Source organism: Coffea eugenioides, chromosome 3 (genome assembly GCF_003713205.1).
Source record: "Coffea eugenioides isolate CCC68of chromosome 3, Ceug_1.0, whole genome shotgun sequence".
Lineage (NCBI taxonomy): Eukaryota > Viridiplantae > Streptophyta > Magnoliopsida > Gentianales > Rubiaceae > Coffea > Coffea eugenioides.
This window is the reverse complement of record NC_040037.1, coordinates 44,818,610-44,836,620: the sequence shown is the minus strand read 5'-3', so window position 1 is coordinate 44,836,620 and position 18,011 is coordinate 44,818,610. Positions and strand designations below refer to the sequence as shown.

Below are 18,011 nucleotides of genomic sequence, written 5' to 3'. Positions count from 1 at the left end.
GGTCAAAACTCAAAAGTAGACAAGATCATCCATTTAAGTCTGATGGAATTAAACTAACCTATCATATTTATTTTTTTTATTATTTTAATTTCTTGTTTCGGGGTCCTATTTATTTATAGTTTGGATATTAGTATAGAAATTTCAACTTAATTTGAAGTAAGTTTCAATTAACAATTGTAGTTGTTTAGAAAGTTTAGAAATCTATAAGTAATACTAGTATGGTAGATTATGACTTAAAAAGCTGAATTGAATCTTGAAGAGTTCATTGAGTTGAATTGTGAAATAAAGAGAAAGTCTCTAAATTGATATTTGGAAATTGTCGTAAACGAAATGTTATGACTTGATATTGTTATTATTGAATTTTGAGTTAATAAAATTATTGACTATTTATCGTGTATTTATTCTCCTCCTTTTCTCACATATTTTTATATGTGTTAAAATTACTTTCGCTATGCATGATTTTATTGTGCCAACAAGCGGTATAAGAGATCTAGGCTTTGATCTTGGGGCTTGTTCGTAAAATTAATGTATGGATCCATATTATTTCTATCTTTGATGGTAAAAGCAATTTTGATGTTTGGAAATGGATGATGAAGACTTTTTTTGAACTATTGGACTTTGGGATATTATTCAAAAGAGGTTCATGGAACTTGTAGAAGGCATGAAATTATCAAGCGACGCAATTAAAAAAGTTAGAGAGGAACAGACACATAGATTGTAAGGCATTCTATCTCAGTACCCAAATCTAGTTGTATCTAGCTAAAAAATTTATACATGCAAAGACAACTAAGAAGGTTTGAAATTTTTGATAAATTCTTATTGTGGTCATGGTGGAAAAGACATTTATGACGAGCAAGAGAAAACAGAATTTTTTTGATGAGACAAATAAAATAAATTGCAGAAGTTGTGGGTGTACATAAAAATGAAGAATTTGTTCAAAAGGAAATTTTAGAAGTGATTGAGAAAGAAAGCAACATCATTGATGAAATTAAATATGTGCTGAAAGATCATGGCGTTGTAGAAATTCTTGATTCTGTGGGAGTTGATGAATTATTTGAAAAAGGATATCAAACAGTTGAATTGATTGATATCAATTGTAGGGTGGGCAAATTAAAATTGGAAATTTTTAAAAGTGATGGGATTGTTTGTGTTGACAAGTTAGGGCTTGCTGAAAATATCAGTGGTGACAACTATGATTTGTGAATTTGAAAAATTTTGTTGGTGACATAGATGAATTAAATTTTGAAGTGTTCAGTCAAGAATGGGTCATCATATTTGACGTTTTTGACAAAATGATCATGCCAAGAAATTATTCCAAAAGTATGAGTTTTCCAAAAGTGATCATGACAAAAAGATCAGTTATAAGTAGGTGTTTCATGTCATTTATACCATCACAGAGTTGTTCATGAAGATTCAAGTTCGTGATAAAATTGGAAATGATCATAATGAAGAGCTTAATTTAAGGGAGAAAATGATGGAATCAAACTAAGGAATCCTATTTGTTTATTTCCTTATTGTTTTAATTTCTGGTTTCGATGTCCCGTTTATTTAGTTTGCACATTGGTTTAGGAAATTCCAATCAATTCCATGTAAGTTTTGATTTACAATTGTATTTGTTTAGAAAGTTCAACAATTTATAAATAATGCTAGTGTAGTAGATTATTACTTGAAAAGTTGATTTGAATTTTGAGAAGTTCTTGAATTGCAAGAAATACGAAAAGTTTTTAAATTGATATTTGTGAGTTGTCATAAGGAAAAGATTACGGCTTGATATTGTTATCATTGAATTTTAAATTAATAAAATTATTGAGTATATATTATGTGCTTATTCTCCTTTCTTTTTCACATATTTTTTTATATGATAAAATTACTTTTCAGTGTACGAAATTTTTCGTGCGAACAAAGTCAACTAACAAGAAATTTGGACATATCAAAATAAAAAGCACAATAATTGCAATAAGACGGAAGGAGATTATAGAACCACCATATAATTAAAAAAGACCACTTGCGTGGTGGCCCAAATCCCTTAAAAGAAGGTGTAACGTGGCTACGATACCTGCTTGTCATTTGCATTAGTTAAAAAGCAGTCAAAGTGTGTGTGAGAAATTAGAAAGGAGCGTGGAGAAAAAGCAACGCTAGACAGTATGATATAAGCTACAAAATTAAGAAGACTTTGGCAATTGGCATCCAACTCTTTAGTCATGACATTGAAACTAGGAACAGCAGTCTTAGCCTATTTTCTACTTCCCTTTGCAGCTGGTGCCGCAGCTTCTGATGATGCTGGGTTCATCTTTCAAGGATTTCAACAATCAAATCTAAGCCTGGATGGATTAGCCACGGTAACCAACAATGGCCTCCTACGAATAACCAACACCACCATATCACAAACTGGGCACGCCTTCTATCCTAATCCTATCAACTTCAAGAGCACATCTAATAGTTCAGCTTTCTCCTTTTCCACCCAATTTGTGTTTGCTATAGTACCCGATCTCTCAGGCTTAACTGGTACCGGAATGGCTTTCGTGATTGCACCAACAAGAAACCTTACAAAAGTGCCTGACTCGCAGTTTATCGGCCTCTTTGATAACAGCACCAATGGAAATCAAACAAATCACGTCTTTGCTGTGGAGCTTGACACTTACCAAAACCAAGATTTTGGAGATATCAATGACAACCATGTCGGTATTGATATTAACTCTGTGATCTCCAACGTATCCATGCCAGCGAGTTACAAAGCTAATAACAAGAATTCATTTGAAAACTTAACTCTTATCAGCGGTCAACAGATGCAACTTTGGGTGGAATACGATGGGATGGATAGGAGAATCGATGTTACATTAGCTCCAATAGCTGCTGCCAAACCACATACTCCTCTTCTGTCTTTGAGATATGATCTTTCGCCAATTTTAAAGCAAACCATGTATGTTGGCTTTTCTGCAGCCTCTAGTCCACTCGAAATAGGAACATCTCATTTTATACTTGGATGGAGCTTCAAGATGGATGGTGTTGCACAAGCTATCGATCTCTCCCAGCTCCCCAAGCTTCCTCGGTTTGGACATAAGAAAGTGTCTAAATTTTTCACCGTGGGATTGCCCCTGATTTGCATTACTTTTTTATTAATACTAATATCTGGAGTGGCTTATTATCTAAGGAGAAAGTGGAAGTTTGCAGAAGTGCTAGAAGAATGGGAGCTAGCTTACGGACCTCACAGGTTCAAGTATAAAGATTTATACATTGCCACCAAGGGGTTCAGAGAACAAGAGCTGTTGGGAGAAGGCGGGTTTGGCATGGTCTACAAAGGCGTGTTGCCGACAAACATGGTTGAGGTTGCTGTCAAGAAGGTCTCTCATCGAGCAAGACAGGGAATGAGAGCATTTATTGCAGAAATAGTCAGTATTGGGCGCTTACGCCATAGAAATTTAGTGCCACTCTTGGGTTATTGTAGGCGTAAAGGAGAGTTGCTTTTGGTATACGAGTTCATGTCCAATGGTAGTCTAGACAGATTTCTGTTCAACCAACCAAAGCGTACTCTCAACTGGAACCAAAGATTTCGAGTCATCAAAGGTGTGGCGTCAGCATTACTCCATCTACACGAAGAATGGGAGCAAGTAGTGATCCACCGAGATGTCAAAGCCAGTAATGTATTGTTAGATGGTGAACTAAATGGAAGATTGGGAGATTTCGGCCTGGCAAGGCTATACGATCATGGAACTCTGCCTCAAACCACCCATGTAGCGGGATCTTTTGGGTACCTTGCCCCTGAGTATAGTAGGACAGGGAGGGCCACAACGAAGACTGATGTATATGCTTTTGGGGCCTTTTTGCTAGAGGTTGCATGTGGGAGAAGGCCAATAGATCCCCGAGCAGAACCAGAAGAGAGTATCATTTTGGTTGATTGGGTATTTTTGTGCTGGAAAGAAGGGGATATTCTCCAAGCAGTTGATCAAAAGCTGGGTGCTGAGTATGTGAAAGAGGAAGCAGAATTGGTGTTGAAACTAGGCTTGTTGTGCTCTCATTCAGAACCAAATCTTAGGCCAAGTATGAGGCAAGTTCTATTGTACTTGGAGGGATCAGTTGCCCTGCCAGATTTATCATCACTGGCCATGAGGGGTTCTACTGTTGGTTTTGACGTTTCCACAGACAAATGTTTTTCACATACTGTAGCAGACTATCTTCTCTCCGATGGTCGGTAATTAAGATGCTTATCTTTCTGATTTATTAATTTTTTGTAAAAAAAGCTTCTACTCCTGTACTTATTTTGTTTGGTGCATTTTCTGGCATATCTGTTCTATATTTCCTATCTTTCTACCCACTAGAACCCCTAGTTCTCTCTCTTTATTAGTGTGGCAGATCTCATATATGTAATCTATTATCTAGTTTCAACAAGTCTTGTAAAAAGATTCATTAATAGCAGCTATGCATCTATCATCCCACCATACTCGAGAATAAGTGCAAAGATAGCCAAGAGCCCAGGAGCTTCACACATCAACTGATCAAACACTGGACTAAATTTTTCCTCCGTTATTCGTGCTTCTATACTTGGTAGAAATTGTTAATTTCCTTCAATTCTTCCGTCAAACTTCAAAATTAGCTTGATAACAATTTCGCAAGTGCTCATTATATGTCCGAGCACCCAAATTTAGTACCATGACAAACACAACTCAGATTTATTGCATGGTAACTGGCTTGTTACCTAAGAAACTTGGTATTTGGATGTTGCACAATAATATCTTACAAAACATCAAAAAGTACTGAACAATTCTTAGGATCAGAGGTCTCACAAATTTCAATTCAAATCAATTTTTTCTTATGATGTAAACAAACGAACGCATGATGTAAATGGATTTAGATAGGATGTAAAGTATAACCAAGTGGGAATGCGGTGTAAAAAGATAGAAAATGACGATTCTATTTTCAACTAATTTCAGCTAAAACTTATGAGGGGAAAATCCTTCAATCCTAACGTGCACGGTCTTAATTTGAAAGCAAGTCGTTTTACAGCATCTTGATGGAAGATTGTGGACAATTCTTTAATTAGTTTACTAAGTCAGTCGTCAGACTACAAAGTCAATCTGGTGGGGGCCAAAAGATTTAATGTGGGGGTTTCCAATCGGCCCAATCTTGATGCATTTCGGCTTCCACCCCAGACCTTGTTTTCTAGCAATTATCTTTGATTGATCTACGAGAGGAAGGATTTGTTAACGGAAGATAAGACTTAATTTGGAACTATCAAATCTTCTGAAGCGGTGGCAGTTGAGCCAAGCTCGATGATTTTCTAGCAATTATTTGTAGATGTGGACTTCCATTCAATCGATTTCTAGAAAAATTAATTCAATGTGATGGGTCCCATCCCACGTCAATTTCCATTCTTTAAAAAATGTCTCCCCCGTACTCAATTACCTACCCAAGTCATGCTTTTGACTTTTTTTCAACTGTTCTTTTACGGGTGTTGATTTTTATTCATATTTTGTTATTTATATGTCCAAGAAGAAAACAATCCAAATACTCAACTGTAACATTAAATATTAAGAAAACAATAATTAAAGTTCAATCTGAAAATCAAAGTATTACAAAATCTTTACATAAAAATTGGGTAGCTTGAAAATTAAACACATCTAAAGCCATGTTTGATAAAACTAAAGTCTAGAATCTTAAAATTTGAAATATGAAAATTAAGTGCTAAAAATATTAAATTGCTAAATTGATAAAGCTATTTTTGTTTAATAACTAACTGAATTATAGCACTGAATTGAAATATCACACAAATATTATACTTTAAAAATTATCTTTATTTGTATATTTAGAGAGAAAGGAAAACATGCATGTGCGCGTGTGTATGTGTGAAAGAGAGAGAATAATGAATCAATTGAAACATGGGATTTAAGTGCATGTATTTATGTGTAAGAGTGTGTGTGTGCCAAATAGACAAAGAGCAAATGCCATTTTTTTTATTTAAGAACATGTGTGAGAGTCTATTATATATGTGAGAGGCATAGTGTATGTAGTGAGAAAATTCAGTAAAAAATGTCCACTTAAAATTTTATACACAAATTAAGTAGTGCTTAATATATTAAATGATAAGGCAATTAAATTATCAAATATGCTAAATTCAAAAGTCTCTAAATGAAAAAATTTTCAGCATTAAGTAGAGTTATCAAACTGGCCTAATTGAAAGCCTATTTACTCATAAATGAACAGTCCAATCTTGGACAAGGTTAAGATTTGATGTATCAATACTATTATATTTTTTTCAAACAAAACTCACCAAACCCCATGTATTTACTGAAATTTTGATTCTCCATACATTCAAGATATTGAAAGATATTCAAGATGTTCTCTTTCCACAGAGTCCAAAAATACATGAGCGTACCAACAGACAATTGAGTGAAATCCTGTTTTCAGAATGTGTCAATGTATCAATACTATTAGGCATGCCATTTAGAGGAGAAAAAATAATTAAGTATATATTTAGTGCTCACATACGTGCATGTGTATGTCTGTTTATGGGTGTATGTATGTACACATGCACATAAGAAAAATGCATACGAATGTATATATATGTGTGTGCGCGCGTGCACTGTGCACATATACATATACATATATGCACATACATATGCATATATACACACATACATACAAATCGTCCAAAGAGCAAGACATTTTTCGAATAAGTCAATTCATTTGGAATCGTGCGGAACTACTCTCTTTCCTATTCAAGGATTAGCCTCTGGCTTTATGTTTTCATATCGAGAATTATTTGGAAATGAAGAGATGTCCATATACACATATGTATATGTATATCTATATATATGTACATATCACTTTTTCTTTTATACATTTCTCTTAACAGATTTGGTAGCAAAATCAGCCCTCTGTCAACCAAAGTGCGTAAAATGTTGACTACTATCCCAGACAGCAAACTTTTTATTCTAGCCTTACATTTGTGAGCCACAAAACAAATAATTTAATATTCTAAAGTGCAAAAAGGAGAACTGGAACCTGTCTCCCTCATCACGTGGAAGACCAACATAATCTATCTATACTATATTAGAAGCACCAATATGATTTGGTAAGTTTGTTATTTAGTTTTTCTTTCCTAAAATTCCCTTATTAGATATAAATGTAATCCTAAGTATTACTGGGGCTTTTTATTGCTACCAACCTTCAAATTTTGTTTTAGAAGTAGAATTCCTTATACAATAGAGATTGAGTTGGAAAGATTATAGGTTTACTTGAAAACTTTTTCCTTTAAAATTTAATGACCAAACATTTGCTAGGCCACAGTCTTAAAAATCTTAACTAACTTCATGTATATCAGCCTTTTTAACTTTTTATAGATTCAATGTCCTGTTACATGATATTACATTAAACAAGTTGCATATCACTGTATCAGTGGATGCATATTCAAATACATAAGATAGTTTATACAAAGAGCGTACATAGACATGTTAAATTTAGCTCAAATCCCTCAAAGTCATAATTTTTGTTTTACGTTTCCGTGATGTTACTGAATCAATAAGATATGTCCAAAGATGGACTTTGTTGACATATATCTAATTCTAAATTAATATCAATAGAATCAGTGACCCCTTAATGATTATATTATGTTCCAAAGTCCTTTTCTATTCTTTTTGTGGTTATTCATGTAATATTGGCCTTTAAATTTCATCTAGGAAAAATAAACTTGTTAAAGTAAATTTCAGTAGAGTTTAAAAATAGATTATAGAATTAGTGAAGAACGAGAAAAAAACTGTGGGTGGATAATTTAGAAATAAACATGAATTAGAAAACAAAATTTATGTAAATTGATTTTACGTGGAATAAATAATTGTGGAGAAATAAAAGAAAGGGGAAAACATTGACCAAAAATAAAGACAGATTGAATGGATCACCAATGTGATTTAGTAATTTGGCAATTTAGGTTTTTTTCTCAACAGTACCTTTGCCATAGACTCTAATTATAATTAATTACGCTGTGATATCTTGAGATACTAATGCCTAAACAGCAGCAACAACTTTTTGGGATTTTCTTATAATATTTACTTTTCATTCTATAACAAACAAAAAAATCAAGCTCCAAATCTCAAGGAAAACAGAGGAATTAGTAAGCATAATCCTATACACATCTCTTTACATTCACAAAATTTTGACTTGACAAACATTAAAAATTGTGTTTCAGTCTATTGGTAAATCCATTCCTATGTAGTTGTCCATCGTTGAACAAATAATTTATCATTAGAAACATTTTGAACTTTTCTTTCACCGTTCATTCCTATGTACTTGTCCACTGTTCATGTGAATATTAATTCTTTAACCATAAAATTTTAATTCGAGAGACTATTAAATCACAATAAAATCTCAATCTTACTAAATTATTTTTGATAATATGTGCATAACATCTATAGCATAACCATAACTTTCTTGTGGTCTTCTGAAATGTTTCTAAAATTCAATTCATGCACAATAGACTAATTGTTGATTTATTTTGTCTTTTATGGGTTATAAAATGGAATTTACAATTTAAGTACCTCTTTTTGTATCTCCTGAAAATTTGTACGTTCACAACAATGCTGCAAATCAATAAATATTAAGTTAAACTTAACCTTAAACAAGACACCAGGCAACGTTCAAAGCACGTTCTCTTATACTAGTTACAATAATGCCATCGTGGTTCTAATTTTCTTTGGCACCTTGTAACACTAACGTCATTGTTTAAACAGTAGTTATCCTTTTTCACAATTAAATTGATCATTAATGTCTTAGTTGATGCTGAATAAAAGTATAAACAAGCTATTCAAATGATGTAAGCTTACTTTACGTAAATAACGTGCTTTAGTCATTAATTTTTGTGTTCCCACTTATCATTTTGAACCATTGGAAATCCGAATGAACGGCGAAAGAAAACTCGTTCAAGGTATCAATTGATGTCGTGGGAACCGCTGACTATTAGCCGGTTGTATTAGTTTGTACTCAAAGTAATGAAATACAATAACAAGTCACCTAATGACTCGTCATTGTAGCATGATCCAGCCATGTCATTGAAACTAGTAACAGCAATCTTAGCTTGTTTTCTGGTTCACACCGCACCTAGAGCAGCAGCTTCTGATGATGGGTTCATCTATCAGGGATTTCAGTCATCAAATCTAAGCCTGGATGGATTAGCCACAGTCACCAACAATGGCCTCCTACGGATAACTAACAACACCAAATCAGAAAGTGGGCATGCCTTCTATCCTAATCCCATCAACTTCAAGAGCACATCTAATAGTTCAGCTTTCTCCTTTTCCACCCAATTTGTGTTTGCTATAGTACCCGATGTCCCAGGCGTGATTGGTCCGGGAATGGCTCTTGTGATTGCACCAACAAGAAACCGTACAGAAGGGCCTATGTCGAAGTTCTATAGTATGGAAAGTCTCGGCCTCTTTGATAGAAACACCGATGGAAATCAGACAAATCACGTTTTCGCTGTGGAGCTTGACACTTTTCAGAACTCAGATTTGGGAGATATTAATGCCAATCATGTCGGTATTGATATTAACTCTGTGAGGTCCAAGGTATCAAGGCCAGCAAGTTACCAAGCTAATAACAAGAATTCATTTGACAACTTAACTCTTAGCAGCGGTCAATCGATGCAACTTTGGGTGGAATATGACGGGGTGGATAGGAGAATCGATGTTACGTTAGCCCCAGTAGCGGCCACCAAACCACATACTCCTCTTTTGTCTTTGACATATGACCTTTCGCCGATTTTAGTGCAAAGCATGTATGTTGGCTTTTCTGCTGCCACTAGCCCAGTAGAAAGAGGAACATCTCATTTTATACTTGGATGGAGCTTCAGGATGAATGGTGTTGCGCAAGCTCTCGATCTCTCTCGGCTCCCCAAGCTACCTCGGTCTGGACATAAGAAAGTGTCTAAATTTTTCACTGTGGGATTGCCCCTGATTTGCTTACTTTTGTGGTTAGTACTAACATCTGGAGTAGCTTATTATCTAAGGAGAAAGTGGAAGTTTGCAGAATTGCTGGAAGAATGGGAGCTAGCTTATGGACCTCACAGGTTCAAGTATAAAGATTTATACATTGCCACCAAGGGGTTCAGAGAAAAAGAGCTGTTGGGAGAAGGTGGATTTGGCAGGGTCTTCAAAGGCGTTATGCCAACGAACAAGGTTGAGGTTGCTGTCAAGAAGGTCTCTCATCAAGCAAGACAGGGAATGAGAGAATTTGTTGCAGAAATCGTCAGTATTGGTCGCTTAAGCCATAGAAATTTAGTACCGTTCTTGGGTTATTGTCGGCGTAAAGGAGAGTTACTTTTGGTATACGAGTTCATGTCCAACGGTAGTCTAGACAAGTTTTTGTATGACCAACCCAAATATACGCTCCACTGGAGCCAAAGATTTCATGTCATCAAAGGTGTAGCATCAGGATTATTCTATCTACACGAAGAATGGGAACAAGTTGTGATCCACAGAGATGTAAAAGCCAGTAATGTACTACTGGATTGTGAACTGAATGGAAGATTAGGCGATTTCGGCCTGGCAAGGCTATACGATCACGGGACTCTTCCTCAAACCACCCATGTAGTAGGATCTCCTGGCTACCTTGCTCCTGAGCATAATAGGACAGGGAAGGCCACAACGAGAACTGATGTATATGCTTTTGGGGCATTTTTGCTAGAGGTTGCCTGTGGAAGAAGGCCTATAGAACCCCGAGCAGCACCAGCAGAAAATTTCATTTTGGTTGATTGGGTATTTTCGTGCTGGAAAGCAGGCAATGTTCTCCAGGCGGTTGATCAAAGGCTACGCACCGAGTATGTGAAAGAGGAAGCAGAATTGGTGTTGAAACTAGGCTTGTTGTGCTCTCATTCAGAACCGCAGAGTAGGCCAAGTATGAGGCAAGTTCTGCTGTACTTGGAGGGATCAGTTGCCCTGCCAGAATTATCATCACTGCCCATGGGCGTTTCTGCTGTTGGTATTGGCTTCGCCCATCCTGCTGCCTTTGAAGATACTACATCGTCATTTGCATCTTCCACAGACAAAAGTTTCTCACATTCTGTAGCAGACTCTGTTCTCTCTGGTGGTCGGTAACTTTACTAAATTTAGGGAAATAAAAGTGCTTATTTTGTTGAGTGCATTTTTATTATCTTTCTACCCAGGAGAGCCCCTTGTACTGTTTATTAGTGTGGCATCTCAAATATGCAATGTTTTAATATTGAAGCCTTTTCTTTTCCCCTTTTCTGTGTTTTCTGTTTTCTAGTTTCTGTATGTCTTGTAAAAAGATTGATTCATGTAGAACTCGAATTTAAAATTCTAGTAATAATAAATATATGCAGGGTTACAGAATTGAAAAGAGAATATAATTATTCAAAATATTTATGTGGGATAATGAGAAAGGAATAAACGCAACTCACAATATTATTGAAATTTTAAACAATAGAAGAAAATGACACCATAATAAAATCTTATAAACACTCTTAAGCTCTCTTAAGAAAATACCTAAACTATTGCCCTATTTATAACTTATTAAGAGATTTAAAATAAGAAATCCTAAATAATACAACTACCAAAAACCTAACTTCAATAAAACTAGTGGATAAATAAATAGAAACTTCCACGTTTGGTTTATTTTGCCAACAATTAATAGCAGCTAATCATTAACATCTTTTTTGAGAGCAAATTAAATTGTTGCACTAAAACATTCTGGAAACCATCCCACCATACCTATGTATAAGAGCAAAGATAGCCCAGAGCACAGAAACTTCAACAATTAAATGCCCAAAGACTGAAACTATCTGGTCCTTTACTCCAAAGCGACTCACATTTTTGTCCCATACTGAACAATTCAATGGATCTTTTCAATTCTTTGACACTTCATTGAGCTTTTCGTGCATTAGTCATGCTTCTTGATTGCTAGAATTTAATTGTTAGTTTCAGTTAAATGTTCCATCAAATTTCAAAATTAGCTTGATAACGATTTTCTGTGAGCTAATTATATATATATATATATATATATGTATATGTATATGTTGAAGAAGAGCTAAGGAAAGAAGAATGAACTTCATAGTGTAATCAAAGAAAGGGACCGCTTACTACCAAAGTCCTTGGACACATACAATCTGGATTTTAATGCATTTCTACAAGCCTAGTCAAGCCCGCAGTTGACTGACAATTACAGAAACCCTTAATCCCTAACGTGCACGGTCTTAATTTGAACGTATTCCATGGTACAAAGCACTTGTCATTTTACAGCATCTTGACGGAGGAATGTAGAAATTTCTTTAATCAGTTTGATAAGCCCGTCTTCGGACTACAAAAATTCCTCTACATATGAAAGGCAATCTGAGGGGACCCAAAGGAAAAAAAAAATCAATTTGGCAAGTTCTTATTAGGAGTGTGCAAAATCGAAAAATTTCGATTTACCGATTGAATTCGAATTGAATTCGGAATTTTCGAAATCAGTAATTCAGAATTTTGCATTGAATTCGAAATTTTCGATTTCGAATTCATAATTCAAAATCGAAATTTCCGATTTCAATTTCATTTTATTATATATATATTAATATACATTTATTTATATATAATAATAAATTTTTATTTCAATTTCCTTTAATAAATATATAATAATTATAATAATATTTTTTATTTCAATTTCATTTTATAATATATATTTATATATAACAATATTTTTTATAATATATGTAATATAAAATTTATATTATATAACAATACATCTAACACAAAAGAAAAAAAAGGGGAAAAAGGTTTCCGAATTCGGTGAATTTGGAATTGACCGAATTCCGAATTGAATTCGGAATCGAAATCGAAATTGGAACTGGTGAATTCGAAATCGAAATCGGTCAGTAATTTCTATGCCAAAATTTTGAATTTAAACTTCCGAATTACTGAATTCGAATTCGTTGCACACCCCTAGTTCTTATTCTGCACAATCTTGAAATATCTCCTGCTCTAGCTTCCACCCCAGGTCTTGTTTTCTAGTGGTAATTAGTTGGTGTTGATTTGTATTCTACCTTTTTTTTCAAAAGATAAATAATGAAACTTACATCATTCTCTTTTTTTTTTTGGATAACGATAACATTTATATAATTTAATCTATCCTATTCTACAAGTAAGGGAGCCTAAAGAAACTGTGTAATAAACTAGAGAGTATACAGACTTGATTAGATCAAAGAAATATTCTGACACCTTTTTTAAATTTTTTTCACTGATAGTGGGATTCAAACTCCCAACCTACAGCCTGATAAAAAAGGGCCAAACTTATGACTTGTATCATTCTCATATAACAAACAATTCTACATGGTGAGTCCCAGCCCACGTCCACCGCCCAAATTGAATAAGCCCCTACTCGAGGCCCTACCTTAGTTATGTTTTTTCCAACGATTGGTGACAGGTATTGATTTTTATTTAAATTTCTTTTAAAAAAATTAATAACTAGGCTTATATCATACTCCTATGTCCAAAAAAAAAAAAAAATCAAACCAAATACTCAACTATAACATCAAATATTAGGAAAACAATAATTAAAGCACAATCTGAAATTCAAAGCATTACAGATCTTTATATCTATATCTATATACTATATTAAAAGCACGAGTTTGAATTAGTGGATTAGTTACATTACATTTTCTTCCCATAATACCCTCACCATAAAATTGAATGACTACATTAACTTCTCAAAGTTGAATGCCTTTTTAATGATTATCGAGGATATTTATGTAATACCAATGATGAGATTTTATTTTAGTAAAGTAGTTTTCATTCAAATCAATGCCGTGCACGTTAGGGCGCAAGGGTTATCTAGATTTTAATGCACTTGACTGAAAATTGCAGCACCCCTTGAGTCCCTAACGTGCACGGTGTTAATTTGAGCCCCTGGTACAAAACAGGTCATTCTATCACATCTTGCAGATGACCAAAGACTGTAGACAGCTGTTTAATTAGTTGATTAACTAAGTCTTGCTGATTCCTCTACATTTGAAAGGCAATCTTGCCAGGTCCCATCCAATCTTGAAAAAATCTCACCCCACAGCCCTGACTGCTACCAGTTTATTGTTGCAGTTCTTCCCGGGCGTTGATTTTTCATTGAACTTAAGGGAAGAATCATAATTCTATGACCAAACAAATTTAGGGTCCGTTTGTTTCGGATGAAAATATTTTTTTCCAGAAAAATATTTTCCTAATTTCCCGTGTTTGGTTGCACAAAAGTTACTGAAAATATTTTCCTATGTAAAATATTTTCACTCATCTTATGGAAAACAACTTCCCTTCCAAACTTACTGAAATTGTTTTCCGAAATGCTTGCATCCCGCCTGTAGTATGTTCCAAACTTACTGAAAACATCTTGTAGTATTTTTTTTTTAGTGTAAACAGAAGGATTCGAACCCAAGACCTCTTCCTTAGACTCCCTCCCCCGTACCACCCAACCCAACCCTCCCCCTAGTATATTCAAAATAAAAAAAAAAGCCTCATCCTGCTCATCCCATGCTGGTAATTAATTATGTATAATAGGGACATTCTTTTCTAGAGAAACTTTCAGCAGTGAGAGTGCAAGATATATGTCACAATAAGCATTGCATGTGATTGATATTTGACACTAAATGGCCAGCAATTTGTTTATTGCTTAAGGAGATATTTTTTATTCATATATACATTTCTCCAAGATTTTTTAAAGTTAAACAATGAGATAAATTTTCTTATTTTGCATGGGAAGAAGTATGTAGTTATAATGTGTAGAAAGTAAAGATAGAGATAAAAGTGAAAATATTTCAAAAGTTAAACAAACACCAGAAAAATGAAGTAAGAAAATATTTTCAATAAGCTAACCAAACACCTGAAAATGATGAAAGGGAAATGATTTTCATGGAAAATTACTTCCACGGAAAATATTCCAACCAAACAGACCCTTAATGTGGTTGGTTTCCATTCCATGTCCACATCCTATCCTTGAAAACATCTCCTCCTACTCGAGCTTCCACCCCTGGTACCTGTTTTCTAGTCGTCTTTTGTAGGGCCTAACTTTTAATTTTTTTTTAAAAATAATAAGTATAAGGAGGTCATATATAATTTTTAAAATTACAGAAGATTATATGAAAAATTGCTAAATCATAAAGGGAGTAAAGTGTATTTGAATTTTTTTTAATAAATAATAAGTATAATTATGTCATGCTTGTATAACAAAAAAAAAGGAAAAATCATCGTGGTGGGTCTTGTTTCATGTGCACTGCCCAATTTTGTAAAAGTCTCGCTTTCTCGTGCCCACAGCCTGAGTCTCTGTTTTTCCAGCAGTTCTTCATATGTGTTGATTTTTTTTTTTTTTTTGAGAAAGTAATACGTAAACTCAAGAGGGAAAAAATGAATCCAAATATTCAACTATAATATCAAACACTAAGAAAAAATAGTTAAAGCACAATCTAAAGTTCAAAGTATCATAAAAAATTTTCTGTCAAAAAATTTTTATATTTTTCGTGAATCATTTTTTATTATTTTTTTATCTCATATATATTAAATCGTTAAGGAAAATCCAGCGATCCAAACAAGGAGAAAAAAAAGAATCAAGTGAAGTTCAACAAGCATGTTTAGGAACGCTGTAGGGGTGCCTCCATCCCCAACCCAATACAATCCTCTCCATTTCTTTAGCCGTCAATCCTTCTCCATGATCCACCACGTCTTTCTACGCCGTCAGCCCTTCTCCATGCTCCACCACGGCATCACCATCCTTCTAGAATCCGTGACGTTCTTCCACCCCAATACCACGTCTATCTATCGTCACAATTATTTTTTCTTGTGCTTCTCTGCCCAATAGGTCTTCTCATAAGTCCCCCACGTGTCCGATACTGCCATAGTGTTTTGAATTTGTATGCTTTGATGTAGCTGAAAACTATACATGACTTTTGGGTTTTAATGGCTTCGCTGACGGTTTTAATGGCTAGTATTACTATGGCAAAGGGATTTGCCAAATTGGAGCAACTATTGGATATTCAGGGCTGGACTTTATTTTTTAGTTTAGCTACTGGGAAGTGTAGATTATGGGAAAGGGTTTGGATTTCAAAATTATTGACATTTGATGACCATGAATTGCATTAGAGAAATAAAAAAGTCACCTTCATGGGGTCCAGAAATTCTATTTTTGTTGTTATATCTTCGTAAGGATAACTCGGCATTTAATTAAAAGTTGCTTTGGCTAGAAAATTATAGCTTTAGCAGTATATTGCCAGACTTAAGTCAGAAGTTTTTAGGCACTCTACATGTACGTTTCCTCAACCAAATACTAAAAAATATATATATATAAATTAAAATAAGAACAAAAACTAGTGGACTATGAGCAAATGCAACATTGCCTGTGATCCCAAAAAAAAAATGCCAGATTCTTTATCACTTACTTCCATTGTTTTGTAAAAATCTGCATTCTGTTTTGACGATTGTATTGCGTTCTTTCTTCTTTTGGCTATCTGGATTGAATTCCTGTGACGTCACAGTTGCAAAGCTTCTTGATCATGTTACGAACAATAACATGATTTTCTACTTAATTTCTTGCTTCTAATTTTGCCATATGTTTATCTTCTGTGATGTTCCCTGTTCATTTTTTTTTGGGGTGGGTAAAAGCTCCATTTGGCACATTTTGGAAAGATCTTTTCCCCCTACTTCGTTGAGTCATGAATCATTCCATCTCCTGATATTTCCCCTCACAGTATTGCAAACCCTTTGGAAGTTTTACAAAACTAACAAGAAAAAGAAAAAGACATAGACAACCTCAATAGGCTGTTTGCAAAATAGTAATAAGAACTTTTGGTTTTTAGGGCTCTTAGTTTTGCTTTGGAGTCACAAAATCTCCTTAATTGTTATTAGTTGGCTTAAGGATTATTATCCTAAAATGTAGCATTATTATTGCACTAGATGCTCAGTAATGTTCTTTTCCAAAAAAAATATTATTACAAGAACTTTTACTTTTTTGTGTCCAGTTAGAATTTTTTAGATCTTGCTTTTACTTGGCTTGCTTGATTTGATTTTTTTTTTTTTTTGTGGTTAAATGAGGTTGAGGAGGGGGAAGCCTGAAGCAAGTGATGGTGATTATGATGTACCCTTTGAGATTCAATTGTAATAAGACTCAAGTATTTGTGTTCGCTTGTAGGGTTTTTTTTTAAAAAAACTTTGTGTTCGCTAAAAAAAAAAAACCAATTTAATACCTTTTGACATTGTAGTAATTATTTCAAAATTAAGTTTATGGTGATTTTGTAGTCTGAATCATTCATTTTTGTTATTCTTTTTTATGTTAATATTAGACTGTTAGTCGTGGTTTAATAGTAGAAAGGGTCAAGTTTCTTTCAATTTATAGTTTGATCTGAGATTACACTACTTTAATTTAGAAATTTAGGACGATTGTTAGCATATGAATCTATTTGTAGTCGATGAATGTATCATAATATTCTGCCATGTCTCACATTGTTCTGCCATATAACAAAATACCTCATTTTTACCAGCACAGGCCAATCCTAGGCTGGGCGTAGCGCAGGATCCAAAGACTAGTAAAACTTAAAAGAATATTTCCACGTTCCATTAAATTATCATTTTAACTAAAATTAACGAAATGTACTGGGACATGATTGTGAATTTAGAGACCCAAAAAAAGCCCCTTAAAATTTTAATATTATTCTTTTCTTGCTTTTCTTCTTCTTTCACTCCTCTATTGCCAGACTGAAGGTACCACATTCCCATCAGCACACAATCAATAGCTTAGGCAAGTCTAAAACTAGAACCAACATTATACATCTGCTGCAAATGCACCCAAAAGGAAATCAAAGACCATCTATGCTCCCAAAAATGCTTTGATCCCACATTAAACCTCCCTATAAATCCATCAAAATCCCAACTAAAATAATTAATCTCAATGAAAACTAGAATGATGGTACTAAAGTTGAAGAAATGTCAAAAGTGACGGAAAAAGGCTGTCATATGAATAAAATAAAATTGCTCTTACTGGTCTTGACTTTTAGAATTCATCAA

At 34.2% G+C, this 18,011-nt stretch overlaps 2 protein-coding genes across 2 annotated transcripts; both read left to right on the top strand.

The window, feature by feature from the left end:
- The first annotated feature begins 2,199 nt into the window (after window positions 1-2,199).
- Window positions 2,200-4,421, top strand: LOC113764601 (L-type lectin-domain containing receptor kinase IV.1-like). Its single transcript, XM_027308550.1, has one exon. The coding sequence runs from the start codon at window positions 2,202-2,204 to the stop codon at window positions 4,191-4,193; it is 1,992 nt and encodes a 663-aa protein (XP_027164351.1). The 5' UTR covers window positions 2,200-2,201; the 3' UTR covers window positions 4,194-4,421.
- A 4,534-nt stretch (window positions 4,422-8,955) lies between these two features.
- On the top strand, window positions 8,956-11,203 carry LOC113764591 (L-type lectin-domain containing receptor kinase IV.1-like). The gene has a single exon (XM_027308532.1). It carries the CDS (start codon window positions 9,033-9,035, stop codon window positions 11,079-11,081), a length of 2,049 nt encoding a protein of 682 aa, XP_027164333.1. The 5' UTR covers window positions 8,956-9,032; the 3' UTR covers window positions 11,082-11,203.
- The last annotated feature ends 6,808 nt before the right edge of the window (window positions 11,204-18,011 follow it).

What these genes read in the sequence shown, in the direction of transcription:
- LOC113764601 (XM_027308550.1), top strand. Translation starts at nt 2,202, where the DNA reads ATGACATTGAAACTAGGAACAGCAGTCTTAGCCTATTTTCTACTTCCC.
- LOC113764591 (XM_027308532.1), top strand. Translation starts at nt 9,033, where the DNA reads ATGTCATTGAAACTAGTAACAGCAATCTTAGCTTGTTTTCTGGTTCAC.